The 17,362-nt window shown below is 40.0% G+C and overlaps 1 protein-coding gene across 3 annotated transcripts in view; it reads left to right on the top strand.

Moving 5' to 3' along the window:
* znf609b (zinc finger protein 609b) overlaps positions 1 to 17,362 on the top strand; it is an 84,782-nt gene that overhangs the window by 13,493 nt on the left and 53,927 nt on the right. For all 3 annotated transcript variants that reach the window (XM_086144144.1, XM_086144145.1, XM_086144143.1), the window contains exon 2: positions 10,511 to 11,395. In XM_086144144.1, coding sequence (XP_086000270.1) covers positions 10,637 to 11,395 — 759 coding nt within the window. In that variant the 5' untranslated portion in view covers positions 10,511 to 10,636. The remainder of the gene's footprint in view (positions 1 to 10,510; positions 11,396 to 17,362) is intronic.

The raw sequence follows: 17,362 nt of genomic DNA, 5'->3' as shown, positions 1-17,362 counted from the left end.
CACCACAGAAGCTTTAGATTAATTTGTGCTCAAAAAAAAAAAAAAAAAAAAAAAAAAAAAAGTCATATTTTTTCCATACATTCCTTTTTTTGCAGTCCATCACTTGATCTATTTGTAAAAAGAGCAAAGTTTAGGCTTTGGAGATCCTGATCCCGGGCAGCCGTCAGTGCACCAAATTTCTCCTGTTCGTTTGCAGCTTTATTTTGAGATCCCGGGATACGTTCGCCACGTTGCCGCACTGTGTTGCTACCGACTGAAGACAAAATTCACCGCGGATGGCAGTTGGTTTGAAGTCAAATGCGGAACCAATCTAATCGTTAAAGATGGTTAACTGTGACTTATCTTCAAGCAGTGCCTTTCTAAAAAAAAAAAAAAAACAACAAAAATACACATCATTGGCTGAGTTTTGTTCTGTCTCCACATCGGTTAATAACGTCAATTTGAAGCCTTACCCCATTTGGCTGGCTGGAGGCAGCCAGGCATCATGGTCGAGCTTATTACCCTCAGCTGAAGAAGAACTGCCTGTCATGTTTATAGACCAAGCGACCCTCCCTCAGTCAGTCAGTGTTATAAAATCAGATCACGGTGGTAAACATACACACAGACTAGATAGTTTATATTGAGCAGGTTAACGACCCGAGCTTTAAACTCAAGATTGGAAATATCGGTTAAAGATGCTGTGCTCAGCTGTAGCCATGTACTGTAGCAAACAGAAAGTAGTGTTATTATTTTAAATGCCAGGACGATACAAACATTACTTGCTCTTAATATCATAAAAATTCAACGCATATATTTTCAACTCTCGTATGCTGTACCATTCATCTTTAAGTAAGAATGATTTGTTTATAGATTTTTGTAGATACCAACTGGAGACATGTCCCAATTTCACCGGGAGCGATTGGTGTTTTGTCGTGCCTAAAACATCGGAAATTGTTATTCCAGAAATTGTGGTTGAGATACTCTTTCTGTCCATGCATAGATTGTGTGACACATTTACAAACATCTTTCCTGTTGTAAATGTTTCAACATTGTAAACCCTCAGTTAAACAAATCTTGACACATGCATAAATAGTAATCCTCAATCTATTATAGTTTCACAATTTGACCATAGCTTTGACCCTAAATTTCGAGTTAATCTATTTACATGTCATGTTATGAAACATGAAATCTCACCATTGACGTTCATCGTCTGCTCAAAGTGAAGGTTAGTCTCAGACCAGTGGAAGGCAGATGTGAAAAGTGTGGATCTAAGCGATGTTTTTACTTTTTAGCTGCAAATGTGACTCCCCAGCACACCAAACCTCTTTAACCATAGAAAACATTGCATGTCATCTTGATGGATATGATATATTTTCAACTGCTAATTTCTCCACCACAAGATTAGACAGAATAGACTACTGCTGATATTACTATACTTACAGCATATCTTTTACAAAATGATAATAGAGAAAATGTTAAGTATTTTGAGAATGGCATGCTTTTTGTAATTCAGAAATCACAGTAGGGTGGAATGGTTGAGCATGTTAATGGAGTTGCTCTTGTTTCTGCCAGGTTCCCCGTTGAGCAGAAGAAAAATCAATCTGGCACCTTGTCAATGTTTTAAGATTAGGTTTTAAGATTCCTGAGCCTGTGTCCAGTGCACAGTGTTCTTTTTGTACTCTGCTGTTGCCCTCACGAGTCATAGTTTGATTTTATTTTTAGTCATTTATTTATTTTTGTTTGCTCCGATGGTTAAGTAACAGTGATAAAATCATTATGGCTGTGGCTTGTCCAATTTGTGTTTAAACACAGTACAAGGAAATATTAAGACAATGGAGAACTCTGCTGAGGTTTTCTTGTAGCTCCACAGTGCAATTTCTAAACACTTCATATGCTGATAGATACAGCAACGTCTTTTTAAGGGGATCCTCACTTATCACTTCTGTTGCGGGTTAGGGAAATAGATTTGGAGCTCTGTTTGGTACAATGAATTACCCTGACTATCTTAACTCCATCACTATGTGTTATGCAGTCGTTCTGTCTTCCAACCCAGATGAGAGGTTTTTCTCTCCTGAAGCTTGGCTTCGAGGGCGGGCAGCTCTCTCTGAGAGAATAATTTTAGTTAACTAAAAAAAAACAGACGTTGCAAATGTTGGTTACTCTGCTGTTGTCCTTGTTGTCTTTTGCTTGTGATGATGAAAGCAGTGGGATCACTCTGTGAGAGTCCAACATATACCGGCAGATGTCGTTTAAAGGGCTTTAAAAACACTATTGTTCTATTTAAGCTACATGTTGTTATCTTCTTAAGAGTGGCACTTTGTGTCTACAGACTAAAGTGAATTATTTTTGGTAGTCTCTTCATAATGGTTTCTTCTACTTTAGTTATCTAACTGTATTAAAACTAAATTGCTCAACTTAAATTTGTTATAACAAATTATTTGTCTTCCAGTACTACAGAGCTATCGGTCTCTGGCTTGCTATATCAAGATCTCTTCCTAAAAGTATCATATCGCCAACAGCAATGTCGACTGAAAATATGATAAAGTCCAAACAGTCAAAATTGGATTTTCTACATGCGGTGCTGCCTGGGCGAGATATGCGTCTCTGCATGAGGCCTGAAATGCGTTTTCAGAAGTGTATGTGAACTTGATTAAGTACAGCTTTTAGCTTGCGTTTTGTATCCCTCCAATTTATTTTCCAGATATGTTTTTTCTTTCTTTATTTATTTATGTGTCTTAATATTCATTTTCTGTAAGCGGTCATTGCTTTCAGCCCCATCAGCGCCCTTTAGACTTTCTTCTGATGTTTGCCTTTTTCGGTTCTGTCTCGGCGCCGTAATATTTACCAGATTGCTCTGTGCTTTTTCAACACGAGGTTTTCAACATACATCGACTCCGCAATTAAGTCGAGTAATCTATAAAAACAACACTTAATTATCTATTTTTATGCTATCGGAAAAAAGGGGTTGTTTTTCACCCTTTAATTAAATTACAAGGTGTCAATCAACAAAACGTGAACATATAAAGAGAACACAAAGCCAATTGCTTTTACGTAATCCGTAAGATCTAACAAACACGTCGCGTGTCCTGTCTGGCCCTGATTAGAGGAACCAATATGGACCTCCTGTAGTTGGACATTAAACCAAAATCAAGTTGGATAGATGCATATCTGAGGACGTCTCAGGCAGAGATTAGCCACACAGTTGGTGTTTATGTTGTCCATTTCCTGCACGGGCTAGGCACATGACCAGAAGCACCTATGACGGCCACTGTCTGAAGAACAGAATTTTCTTCTTGTCAATGCTGTTTGAGAAAATATGACAGTACCTCATTGACATCGAAAAATAAAGCAATAACTACATCATCTTCAATATGTTCAGAAAAAGTATGAAAGGATTGATTCTTTTGATAACCTGATTTATAGCGATGTTATTATCATGCCTTTGGTGAGGGTGAGGCTTTGGCGATTGGAATTACGCTTTGATTTCTAATCCTGCGTCATGCGTTAAATCGGATCTCACCTGAAATCTGGTCTATTCTAAATTGGCCTCTTGAGCTCTATATATTTAAAACAGATTTAACATTTTTCCATTTCATTTGTTAGGATCTACTGGGGAAAAAAAAACTGCTAAATCTCCCGATCAAGCAACTTGTTTCATCCCTCACAGAGTCAAAAATATGTTCTGGGAGTTTTTATTCATACCAGCATAATGTGACTTACTAGTCTCATGTTTCACAATCCACTGACTCATGCAGCGTAGTCATTTGCTGTGTACACAACAATACACGCATTCCTGATTCCCCGAGAAAAGGTGTGTCATGTCAACCTGGCTTTACTAACATTAGCAGTTAGCTGTCTGAGAATTCTGAGGATTATTATTGCAACAGCAAAGAAGGAACATACAGTGTCCTTGTAAAAGTCAAAAACTCCACATGATGTCTGGATAAAAATGGCTATACAGAAGTGTTTTGTTTGTTTTTTTTCCGTTGACCAGCCCATATTAAGGGCTTGTAAAAGTGTTAGTTGAGCAGAGATGGTTGTGATTGAAAGCCTATGTAGGTATTTTCAGCATTAGGGATAACAGCTTGTCATTAATGGATGACATTGTCGGCAGCACATAGAATCACAGATTGAAATTCACACGTTGTTTTAATGTCAGGCTTCTCACTTGCCATGACAGGCTCTCATGCTCGTGTCTCAACTGACCACTTGCGATTTGATCTGACTCCCCAGCTCTCTTTGCAAATAAACGTCTTCATTATTTTGATCATTTTATAATGGGATTCCGCCAGAAAATAAATGAAGAAAACCAAACAATACACTCTGGGCAGTTTTCCAATATCAAACCAAATATGAAGATGTTTGACATACTTGCCGAGAATAATCCCTCTGCAAATTTCCTCTCTTAGTGTAGAAGTCAGCGCACACTTTCCTTTGTCTCTTTACAGCAATCTCTTCATAGGATAAAGTTTTTATTGCTGGAGGATGTTATGTATCGCAACAAAACCATACTTTTGTGAAGTTCAGTCTGAGATTAGCTAAGGCAGCGTCTTACAAGGGTATTTTGAGATTTTTTTTAGACATACCACAGTCAGGAAAATATGAGTGCCTGTGCGCACAGGAGACAATAGCTGATTAAATTTACTGGCTACATGCAATGGGGCCATTTTTATTCCCAGACGACACGTCATTGGGGTCTCGTTGACTGGATACATGCTTTCCAGGGGCATTTTGTATTTCTGTCTCGCCTTATATAACAGAGGACGGTCGGGATGCAAGACAATACAAGGTCTGAATGCGACATCGGATTGTATGGTGTACAAACACGGCTGTGCCAAAATAGTGTCACTTCCTGTTTCGGATAGAATGAAACAGTTTGCACTTCAGCAGACTTGTGTTGAATGTGTGCCTTGTAGTTAATAATCCCCCCTTTACTTTGCGCAACAGTTTTAAGTGCATCCTTGGGTTTCCACCCCGTAGACACTCGAACTCGGCCGAAAGGCTCCGTTAGCATTTCCAGTCAAGCCAGGACTGTTGCCTGTGACTCATCGTTCACATTGTCAAAAGGGGAAACCATGCCAGAGAGAACAGTAGTGTGTGTCACAAAGAGATGTAGCAGCCCAATTCCAAAGCCTTTATTTCAGAAAGCCTGTCACCACTTAATATTAGTGACACGGGTCGTTTAGGGTGTCTGCGGGAATCCTATAAAGACGCTTGAAGGAAAAGAATACTCCCATTAGTACAGTTCTGCTTATACATCATAATTTTATATTACCATTGTGTGGCCAGTTTCTATTTAATATGGACTTAACATGATGAGATTATTCACAAAAGAAAATTGATTTTGTTTGCCATACAAGCATTTTTTTTTATTCTTATTTTGGCACCACAGTAGCAGTCAAACCAAGATGATGCAGACCGATGCTAGAGACCTACATGGTAAATAACATCTGATTTCGTCCATGGCAAACGGAGGGGATTTTTTTTTTTTTTTCTGCCTGTTTTTTCTGCACCTTCAAGGCAGATTCACCCTTATGCGGCCTGAGTGATAGATAACCCACTGAAACTGGATCCATGAAAAAAGGACAAGTACTCTGGGAGTTGAACAGCCTGCATGCCTTTCGCTCAACAGAGCGCTCACTGGGACGTTTCCTCAGTGGGGCTTTGTAAAAAGGGCTTGTCTTGCAGTTCTAGCTAAGGGCGGTACAGTAGGTCAACTGCTGATAGAGTTACAACCTCTCTTTTGTAGAGGTGTTGGACAAATTAGACTTCACAACTGTTTACAAAGTCAAACAGGGACAGCTGCATCTCTCCTCCTCAAAAACCTGCCGTTGACTTCGTTCCATTGGGAAGCCATCTGTAGAGCACAGTCAAGCGTGGTGATTGTTCAACAGTTCCAATTCTGTGCATTGAGTCATTTAAATGTCCTTTTTAGTGTTTTTCATAACAAAATTGAATTAATTTAAAACTGGTTCGCTTTTATTTTAACCACCTGAATTATTAGCTTCTTTTTATCCGATTCAAAATAAGGTATACTTGCAGCCCGTTCCAGCGGCGTCTCGACGCAAAATCTCAACTTTTTACTGCATTAGAATGAAGCCATATGTTTATTTAATTTGCAGACTTACACAGCTACTTATGTTTTCCATTTGCCACAGCCCATGAGTCATTTACTGCAGAGCTGAGGTAGCTACATGCAGGAGATACAATTTCAGTGGAGGTGGATGAGGGGCGGGGGATGGTCAGGAGTATGTTGTTTGTTTACTAGGAAGTTCATGTTTTGTGAGCGGTTATGTGACATGATTAAATACGCTCCAAAGAAGAAAATGTGCAAGACGCCTCAGGAATATGTTCAAGCTAACAATGAACCAGGAAAAAAAAATACAGCTTCTTGAACTGATTTTCTGTTTTGAGATGATGTACAATTTCCAATGAAACCGTTAGTTTCTAGAATAAACAGACATGTGACAATTATAAATTGAGGATTTAAACACAGTAACACAGCTGGCGCACCATTACAGTTGTAGTTTAATAGCCACATTGACAATGGAAAAATTGTCATAGATATACATTTGTGTATAACTTAATGACATAAGCAGCACTTCTCCATGAGGTCATTTATATAGATATCAAAAAATAGAATATGTTTCTAATGTGGAGCTTGTTCTTGTTCTCATTAAACAGGAAAAAACACATTGGAAGAGCCTTTCACTCATGGAATTGAGACGGGTGAATTTTTTTAAGGCTATTTGTGTTCTACTTGATTCAACACAGAAAACGAAAGATCTTGAATATTCATTTCAAGTATTTACTCTGACTGTATGAATGTCTGCAATACATCTAGCGTGTATCGCTGTTAAATGGAATTCAGCAAATTTGTAGCAGGAACTAATTAGTTTTTTGGCTTCCACTGCAGTGAAAGCTTTGTAAATTTTCTACTCTTCTGTTTGCTTGCATGGGAATGGCAAACAGGGGCAATGGAAGACAATTACTGTGTTTGAGATTTTCCACAATGCTTGTGAGAGAACTTAAAGAAAAAATGACCAGCCTCATCGTCACTTGGCTACCATTGAAATTGACCATTGATGACTGGTTCCATTTTTTTTTTTTTTTAATCCAATTATAACACTATACCGCTCAACTGGGCTACTCTGCGTCATCCACCACCGGAATTTGGTACCTTTCCCAACGCAAGAGTGTCGGTTGCCAATGCTGACTGAGGTTTGTCCAACAGTGCTAGATTTGGCTGCAGCTTTTTGAATGGCTGGAAGTGGAACTATTGATTTCGGTACCTGCCACTAGTGTAGACCATGCAGTTATTTTCTTTGACCCAGAAGTGGTTTACATTGTTTCATGCGCCAGTGTTTATTGGTTCTAGTATTGTTTATAACTTTGAAAATTTGGGACTCTTCTAACATTAGTCTTTAAATTATGGTGTGGCGTGTTCTTTTCTTCGTGGCTGCAAAGGTCGTTTATGGGTTCATGTATCAATTTTTGAGGAGTAGTCTTATGTCTATGTAGTCTCTGCAAGGACATTATGGTATTTGTTTTTTTTTTTTTTTTTCTTAACACAGTATTGTCACTGCTGCTTTTTTTGGCAGCTAATTGTCTCCTTCTGAAACCAGTCTCGTCCCACTCACCAACAGAAAGAAGGGCATGCTTATTCAAGTCACCCCTGCTTTTACAAGCTGACTGCATGAGAAGAAACAGGCTATCTATGTGAACTGTGGTCATGCATCCACTGTATCAATAAGTCAGATCATATCACACGCACAAAACTCATAAATGACGTAGTTTGCAATTTTTAACTCAACTAATTATACACATGACGTGCAAGGCTGTCATAGCAGTAAAGTTCTGCAGAACAACACAACAATAGCAACCAAGGACTCAGGTGTCATTTAACTGCCACGGCAGAGTCCTTCAGTAATCAAATACACTGATGACACGACTCCTTTTAATCTGTAAATATTGGAGATGGGCAACATTAACAGACTTTATTATAATATTTGCAAGTATTGTGTAAAAAGTAAAAACACCTTCAACAGAGAATGGGAGTCCACAATCCCTTCCCCACCCTCAACAAATATTTATTTAGCGTTTGTGCCAAAATGTGTGATTGAAGTAGATGTGGATATTTTGATAGTAAGAAAATGCTGCATGTCGCTTATCCATAATTAAGTTTTCGGTATTATAAATGAGTTAATCATTTTAAAACGGATTTATTGTATGAGGAGAATATAGTTTGAAAAAGCGCCTCAATGTTTCAAGTCGGTGAGATAGTTATGAAAAAGACAAAAATAAGGATGCCAAAATAATTTTTATGTGATTCGTTTTGAGGAGAAACGTTGCATTATCTATCCGAATGGATGTAATTACAAACGAAAAATAAACTCTCTGACCCCAAATATTGATTCAGGAGCTACATTGTCGAAAATGGTAGCTATTATTTAGAAAACTGATATTAAGTTGGCTGCTGTACAAAGCAACCATGTGAATTGCTATTAATAATTTTGCTGTGGGGGATCTTTTTAGGGCCCCACTGCGTACTGTTTGATTTTATTTTGTCAGTTGAGTGTCTCTAGCACAAGGAGTGGAATTAGAATTGATTGAGGCAATATTGATCTCATCACCAGTGAGCACCACTCCAGTCTTTTGTGCTCTCGCCTCCTTACCATTCAAAATCTTTATCAGGAGAGATTAGAACTACAGTTCTGAGTGTTAATTATTTACCGCCATGTAGTAAATCACAATGGTTATATTTTCAGAAAATCAAGCCCCCCGGTTTACGGTCTTTAAACTCAGAACTGTGTTTGTCACCATGAGCACCGGTTTCTCACTTCCTGGAGGTTAGAGGTATCAGAGCTAAACAGCAAGCAGCAAGCTTTAGGACGTAAACACATTACGATTGTCTTTCTCCTTTATTTTTCCCAGACAGACAATAGAATATCAAAAATGCCATCTAGCAGATTAGCTGGTGCCTGTTATTTTTGAGTGAATTGAAATGTTTACTTGAATTGGATGTCATTGATGTATCCGTTTAAGATGCAATAAACCAAATGTTGCATTCATAATACGATATACTTGAAGTTTATACCCGAGCTACGCTGCCCAAGAGATTTGCTTGAGAAGCTCTCTTATTTCCCATCCACCAGAAAATTACAGAATATGTTTCCAGTTTCAAATGTCCTCGGCTACAGTATGCAGAAAGGAAATTGGTGAAGCCCAAGTCGGTAGCTGTGCTATAGTGGTTGTGACATTAATTGCAATATACCCTAATCTGGTACATCTCATTTTTATGGGAAACCGACTGTACTTTCATCTCTGTATCTTTCAAATAATCATTCACATAAAGCGATACCTAATAAATGATTGAACAAAAGAGTTTCCAACACGGATACCTGGATATCTTTTGACTCGCGTGCAGTTTTAAAATATTGTTAAGTGACTATTCCAGAATTCACACCCTACGTTTCGTTTAGAGATTTTTTTTTTTCCTGGTGTTGCATGTTTAACCTGCAGAGCCTCTTTAATTAGCAAGGGTGATGAGTGATTTATGGCCCGTTTATTTCAACCACCTCTCTCTTCCAGCAGATGTAGAACCTTGTATCTGTAACGTCCATATGCCTGCTCCCCTAAGGTTTGCTATGTATTCAAAATGTCCACTAACATGACTTGAATTGTGATATAGAGGATTCCATTATTGCAACTTAGCCTAAAATAAAACTCAAGCTCGTCAAAGAATTGCAGTTTATCTATTTATGTATTGCTAGACCTTAACAAGGGGTTAATCTAATGTGACTATGGAATATTGTTAGATAACCCAATGTAAATATGGAATATTACCCTCCCCTCCTCCCCGTTTTCTTTCCAGTGTTCCCTAAAACCGTGATTTTATTTCTCAATCCAGGTGGGCCTGTAAGATGTTAAATCAGCTCTAGTTCATATCTGCACCGGAATGTTGTATCTATTTTCTGAAAGATATGAAACATGCTGACCTTTAGGCTATATTGTGCAAGCAAATACAGCAAAGTGGTGTTCTCCTGAGACATACGTGGCTTCATTCATTTTTAAGCTCCTCTGGTAATGCAAGATTACAATTGTGCTCTTGAGTTGAAAAGGCACAGCTCCATAAACCATGTGGGGGTGTGTGAGGCCAGCGGCTCCTTATTTATCAGCAGTGACACTATCAGCCGTGCCTTGTGAAAAGAGAGCCAGTCATTCAGAACAGTGGGGCCACCTTGGCTGTCAAAGCAGGATTTAGGCTACATTTCCCAGGGTTGCCATGACGACTGTGGGAAGTGATTATGAAGAGAGGGTTTCAGTGAACTGCTGCCATACCAGTGGGTATTATCATAGTGGTTTGCGCAGCGATCGTCTTAGTGTTACTGGCCCATTACCAAACGGTATTTTGTATTGTTTTTCTACCCAATTAATTGCTCTCTTCTGTGTCAATTTGTTTTTATTTTATGCCTGGATTATTAGATTGTTATAACCCCTGTCTTATTTTTTTTTTTTTTTCTTCCTACAGAAAAATGTGGTTAAATGGGACCGGAAGGTGTAGACCGTGAGGATTCTTTAACCCTTGCCCCCGAGTCCCAACCGTCTGAGAGGGTGTCGGACCTCACTGAGGCAATCCTGGGCCGTTGGCACTAAAATGTCCCTAAGTGGTGGCACTGCAGGCGGGAAAGGTGTGGACTCTAATGCGGTGGACACTTACGACAGCGGGGATGAGTGGGATATCGGTGTTGGAAATCTGATTATTGACCTTGACGCTGATTTAGAGAAGGACAAACTTGAGATGTCTGGCACCAAGGACGGCATGGCGGCGCCACCCAGTGCAGTTGCAACATTGCCTGACAACATAAGGTTCGTTAGTCCAGTGTCTGGCTCTCAAGGCAAGGAAAGCAAATCCAAATACAAGCGCAGTAAGAACTCTAAAGACAATAGTAATAAAGCTTCAGCTGGAGATGGGGGTAAAAAAGAAACGACAGGACGGACTCAAGGGGAGCCAACAGGCACAACGGCGAGTGCAGGTGTTGCCGGCACCAATTCCACCTCTGGGAAGAACATAGAGAAAGGGGGCAAAGCCTCCAGAGGTGTTCTAAGTGGTAAAAAAGACAAAGAAGGGGCTAGTGGGAAAAGTAAGAAGGACAAAACCGATGGCTCCCCAGTCGTGGCCATCGCTGCCGTGGAGAAGGACGTGGTGTCTCAAGCCCAAGTTGCTTTAGGGAATAGCCGTAACACGTCTTTTGAGAACTCGCAATCGACAGACTTGGCAGAAGCCAATAAAATGGGGAATATTGCTCTTGAACCTGTCGGGATAGTTCCAGCACTGACGACAAAAACTGAACCCGAGGAAGTCGAAAACGGTAATAATGAATGCAAGACATTGAAGAAAGTGAAAAATGAAAAGGTAAGATTTTCTTTTTTCTTTTTTTTTTTTTGACCTCAGTGTTTTGTCTATATTTGGCGCTGCTGTCACATCACTCCATTCACGTCTCCAGGTTGCGCTTGTTGGGTAAATGTTGAGCAAATGAATCTTACCGTCGTCACCATGTATGACACTGGAAACGTGTTTTAAAGGTCGAGCGGATCATATTTGATAGCTTCAGATGCTCTCTGTCGTAGACAGTGCCTCAAAAGCCATGCTATGAAGGAACTAATGTATAGGGCTTGTGCTAAAAATAAAGATGAAACCGCAAAATGCCAGTGTATGTATGTTATAAACAGATTTATTCCTGTCCTGAGAAGTCCTTGCTATTCCCAGTGTTGATTTGACTATGACCTCAAATTTGTGTTTTGACATCTTTTGCTCTGGGCTCTTGTCAAACTGAAAGACAGGTTTGGCAGCGCTTGGCTCCTGCAGGAAATTTTCAAAAAATAGGGATCATTTTTACAGTAGACGGTAACTCTTAGCTTCGGCATGGTCAGGAAAACACCAAACAGCTGATTATTGAACTCGTACACTTCCATCTGTATCGTTCTGACTTAATCTTCTTTTTACAGCTCCTCAGTCACTATTGCTGCCATGCTTGTCCCTGTTTCCATGCATGCATCATGTTACTGCTGTGTAATTGTTGTCATCCATTTAATTTGCTGGTGTGCTTAACGCAGTAAGCGCACAGAAAGTGCCGATCCCCAGATTGCCGGTTTCGGTCGATGGCGAAACAGAAAACACTGGTTTCAGTTAGATTGTGGTCAGGAGTGAAATGTTGATGTTTTCAACTGCCAGTACTGATAATAAAGTTCAGCGGTTTCATACGGCTGCTCTGAAGATCAAAAGAACTGAAGTTCCTAAGTAACTGTGATATTTCGCTTAGTAGTATTTACTGCAGTCAGAAAAGGGGGGAAAAAAAAATCCTTACCTCATTTTCATCAGATAGCCATATTTTCCTTGAGGTTACATAAATCATACCGAATATAGATATATTTGCAGGTATTGCTTTGAAGTAAAAAAAGAAAAGAAAAAAAAAAAAAAGATCCAGTCATGTAACAACACTTCACATTATGTGGCTTAAAGCAGTCTGGGCAGTTCACTCCTTTCTCTGAGGCTCTCTGACATGTGATGCATAAAAAGACCCACTGCTGTTTTCTTTTTTATTGCCGCATGGTGAATTAGGGCACCCTTGATGAATATGATGCCGAGACCGGCCACAGGAAATGGCCCACACAGTGGTGATTCTTGACATTAAGGGGCTTGACTCGGTCCATATGTGTCTTTTGTATATCACAAATGTATGGCCAGCTAAAAAAAAAGTTCAGTTAATTGCACTGGCCTTATACATATATATATATATATATATATATATATATATATATATATTTTTTTTTTTTTTTTTTTTTTTTTTAAACAGTCAGCCATTAAAACTACCTCTATGTGGGAAAAAAAATCTAATAGAAATTGTCAGCCACATGCAGCAAATTACTCCTCCAAAGTTGACTAAACGTCAAATCATGTTCCCCTTTTATGCCGCACATAATTTCCACTCTGACATTGTCATGCAGGAACAATATAAAGATCTGTGTTGCTATTCACCCGTACTTATCTTGTTCACTAATAGAGTTGATCTATCACTGTGCCTATTGTATGCCTCCTAGCAGCCTTTTCAAGCTCTCGGAGTATAAAAGACAGCAGAGCAGGGAGGTGCTGGGGACTGTTTTTGTCTGTCATCGTGTTCCATTCTTAATCCCACAAGCCCCAGCAATGCCTGGTGGAGCAGTGTGTGTGGGGGAGGGAGCTGGTGCAAGCACGCCTTCCTCATTTTTCCTGCTGCTCTGAAAGTGGCATGGGGGATGGGCTGCGAGGAAGCCTGTTTGATTCTTTAAATCCAGGACACCCAGCCTTGAACACAAGCTTTCTAACTGAACTGCAAGAGGAAATTGCATGAAAGCCACTACAAAGATAATGTCTTTCAAAAGTGATTGTGTAGCATTACTGGTAGGAGGTATATAGCTTGAAATGCTTTGCTCGTGAAATATATCCTCGAAAAATGTGCAGTAAAACTATTACAGCACACTACGGATAGGTTTTGCTGAAAATGTCGGAGAGTGCATACGTTGTATACATTATCGCATGTATATAAAGGCATTCACAGGTTAAAAACTATCATCCCTGTGCACATTGTGTCCATGTAACATTCCCAACGGCCAGGAACATGACACCAGATTAGGGCAAAATAAGGTCAAGCATTGTGAAGGTGGAGCTGGCAGTATGTGTTTTTACATGCACATGCAATTTCAAGGCTGTTGACTGACAAACACGCAAAAGAATTCGGATAAAGTGAGGTTCAGACTTACAACCACTTAATTCCTAAACAAGCCAGAGCGCTCAAATTTTCATTCCGCTAACCTCTTAGCAAAAGCAGGATGATGCCATTAAAAACATTTATAATGTAAAATATGTGATTGTGTGATACTCTTAACCTTTAGGAAGTGCTTTAACTGGTAAAATTGTGTAATCAGAATCAAATTCAGTTCGCTGTTTATGACATAATCACTTACTCAGTTAATATGATAATCAGTGATAAATCATCTGTGAAGCGAAGCTGTTAAATTTGATCTTTAGAATTAAATCCCTTTGACCCAGCTTTTTAAGTATTAGGAAGCAACCAGCACCTCTTGCGCTGATATGAAGGACAAGCTAGATTCCTGCGACGTACCTGCGAGGAGCAGTGGAAAATTTTCGGATGTCGAAACACCAATTGTGTTCTTTGTTACGAACGCAAGAAGCGCCGCTCTTTTTCGCATTCCTCAAAAACTAGATGTGCCGTGACAAATTGGCTCCCTAATGGTGTTTCTTAAATCAATAAGGGAAAAAAAAAACTGCTGAAGAGGACGTGAGCGCTGTTTGCGTACATACTGTTAAAGAGGTCAATGACCCAATTATGATGAAGCTTTTCCTGGGTACATCAAACTAAGCAATATTTACATAACGCCACTCTGGTCTTTGAGTTGATATAGCATTTCAGCATTTTGGAATAGAGCTGTGACTTAGAGACACGGCGCCGTTGGCATGCGGAGTGTGACTGTTCAGTTATGCCTGCAGTCCCTATATAGCCTCATGTACACTGAGATTTTAGGCCATTCCGGATGACGGATCACTCAAAGAGGCAATATGTATTGTTGTGACCGAAACTGGTCCTACGTCGCACAGTTGAAGAGGTTCAGAATATCGCCGTTGTTTATGGTCGCGCAGCGAAATCAAGTTGCAGCGGGTCTCTCCTGGCGAAATTGCGGACATTCATCTCACCATGGACTCTTCTCATATTATCTCCAGTTAACGCAGAGAATATCAAGGCCAGTAATAGACCGGTTTTTCAGACTCGTAGCTCACAGTGGGGGATTTTCTTTGTCCGTCGTAGGGGGGCGGAGTGCTAAGAAGGCAGGACACGACCCGAACGCCGCGCTGCAGAGATCAGCGCGTTCACGCAAAGTGGACCCAAAGATCCGTCTTCTTGTCATTTTTTCCTCTCCGATATATTCGGTATCTTTGCCGCGCCGCGTTGGCGTTTCTTTTATGAATGAAGTTTCTTCTGCCCTGGATTGCTTGTATTGCGTTCCAGTTGCATGATAAACAGTAAGACATTCTTGCTGTGATTCCCCCGGAGAAAGATTTACTGTGGCTCAACAGACAGTCACACGGCTCGAGGAAGAAAGTTGATTAAAGAAGGTTTCATGCCCGATGTAACTTGCCCTGACGTTTGCCTTCACACTTACAATTCACACGGACAAAGCCTTGATCATTTCTGGTTTGCAGTGCATGTGTAAAAAGGGCCTCAGCCAACCAGCCCGCTGAAAAGCCGGAAGAAATTATCCATACCCGTTGTGAGCTAAAAAGGACTTTTATTAATGCGCCTATCCTAGAATTACCTGCGACTTCCTGCTCGATGGGTTCTTTTTGTTTTCCCGGCGATGCCGATGGACGACATGCTTTTTAATGTTTATTGACTTGCCTTGTTGCCGTTAATCGGTACCTTATTACTGTTCAGTTTAATAAGTAGTTCGGTAAACTATAAAGATTTCTTTAATGTAACAGTCTATAGTGGACAATAGGTCGGCCGCAACGCTCTAACTCCATCCGATACTAGCTTCCAGGCAGAAAATTCTCTTCTACATTTTCTCAATTTGTAAATCGCAGGTTTCACCAGCAGCTCGCTATTTCATATGTGAAATAAACATAAGCCAGCGGCGCCAGTACAAAAATGAGATGAGAATGGTTTAAAAAAAAAAAAAAAAAACTGAGGATAAATACAATCAAACGAGAACCTTTTTTCAATGATCGGTGCTCTCAGTTGAAGCGGCACAAATAATTGTTGTCCTTAATTCCTGAATCCATTCCACCGTGAGCGTGTTTTGACATGACAAATAAATGTTTGATGTGATGAAGGGTAAGTGCAGGCATTTCTTGTCAAACGGTATAAATCCGAAATTAGAATTATAAACCGGCAAAGAGCGTAGCCGGAGCACATCTCATCGGTCATGTTTTATGTTTCGTCAAGGATGTGACAGAAAGGACAATCACACTACAAATATAGACGTCCTTATTTCATAAAGCTCTAAATCCCAAATTCTATCATGACTCTGGCATAATCATGACCGTAATCACTGTGTGTCTCACTAGCAATCTTGTTCTCCATGGTTGAGGTGTAATATTGTGGCTACATTGTCTGTGTCCCAAGTTAAATCCCCCCAAAGCATTAGCTCTCAGATGCTGAATAAATCATCTTTACTTCCCTCGCACAAGTGGTAACCACTTCTGAGTGTGTCTCACTCTCCCACCTCTCATTATACACATCTAGAGGAGTAAGGCATTCGTCAGCCGCCTCAATGTGCCACTGGCCTTGATAAATGGAGCGACTCTCATGGAAAATTACATTGGCAATGTTACTTTGAAAAAGGTGGAGAGGAAGGAACGGCTGCACTTTAATGAAAGAGCTCAGCCACCACTCTGCATTGCTGCCGATGCGAAGTTCACCGAGTGGAGGGATTTCTTGCCTGAGTTTCTCTCTCTTTGTCTCTACTCAACTGACTGTTACTATTGTGTTGCAGCTCAGTCCTTTTAAGTAGTGCCAGGGCTTTTAAAGGCTCTGGAATGGAAGAGAGACCGACTTATTCTAAGAATGGGAGCACATTTCATCAAGAAGCTCACTTCAAATGAGGGAGTTACCCAAGGTTTGATAAAAACCCATTAAGACGAAATAAGCCCAAAAAAAAAAAAAAAAAAAAAGAAGCGGGACTACAATAATACGCTCAAATCCTAAAAACCTTAATTGCACCGTTTAAACTATGAAAGAAGCCATCGAGTCTGCACAAACGTGTATCCTGAGTGTTTAGACCTTCACCTTCAAGTTCGCTCGGTTTTCGGGTTCAAATGCATCGCGCGGCTCCACTGAATAGTCGTAAATGCGGTAAAAGCATTAAAAGGTTTTATATCAGCGTATCATCTTACGGCCTATCCCAATATGGCAAGATCATACCGAGACTAAAGAAACTGATGACGGTTATGTGTTGTGAAAACAATGTTGAGGTCTTATTTTTAAGCCACGTGGCCTACTTCCAAATCCAATTGTTTCAATGCTCCTGAGAATGAGAACAGACTCAAAATCCCGACAGATCTTTAAGAGCCAAGGGGTTTCTAGCTCCAGCTTGTTTGTTTCTCTTTTAGTCTAAATCATGATTAATGGTTGTAATAAAACTTGTCAGTCGTATTCAGATTTTTTTCCCCGGTTAGTATCGTCAGTACTTGTGTGTACTCTAAGCTTGACAATTTACAAACATTCCTCTGTAATTTCCACGCCATATTTTCTCCAGGTGATTGCCATTGGCACGTAGATGATTCACTCCAGGACAACATCTTGCAGCAAGAAAAAAAAAAAAAAAA

Source organism: Fistularia commersonii, chromosome 3 (assembly GCF_037954325.1).
Source record: "Fistularia commersonii isolate RoL2024-O1a breed Wild chromosome 3, RoL_Fcom_v1.0, whole genome shotgun sequence".
Lineage (NCBI taxonomy): Eukaryota > Metazoa > Chordata > Actinopteri > Syngnathiformes > Fistulariidae > Fistularia > Fistularia commersonii.
This window is presented reverse-complemented; position numbering and strand designations above follow the sequence as displayed.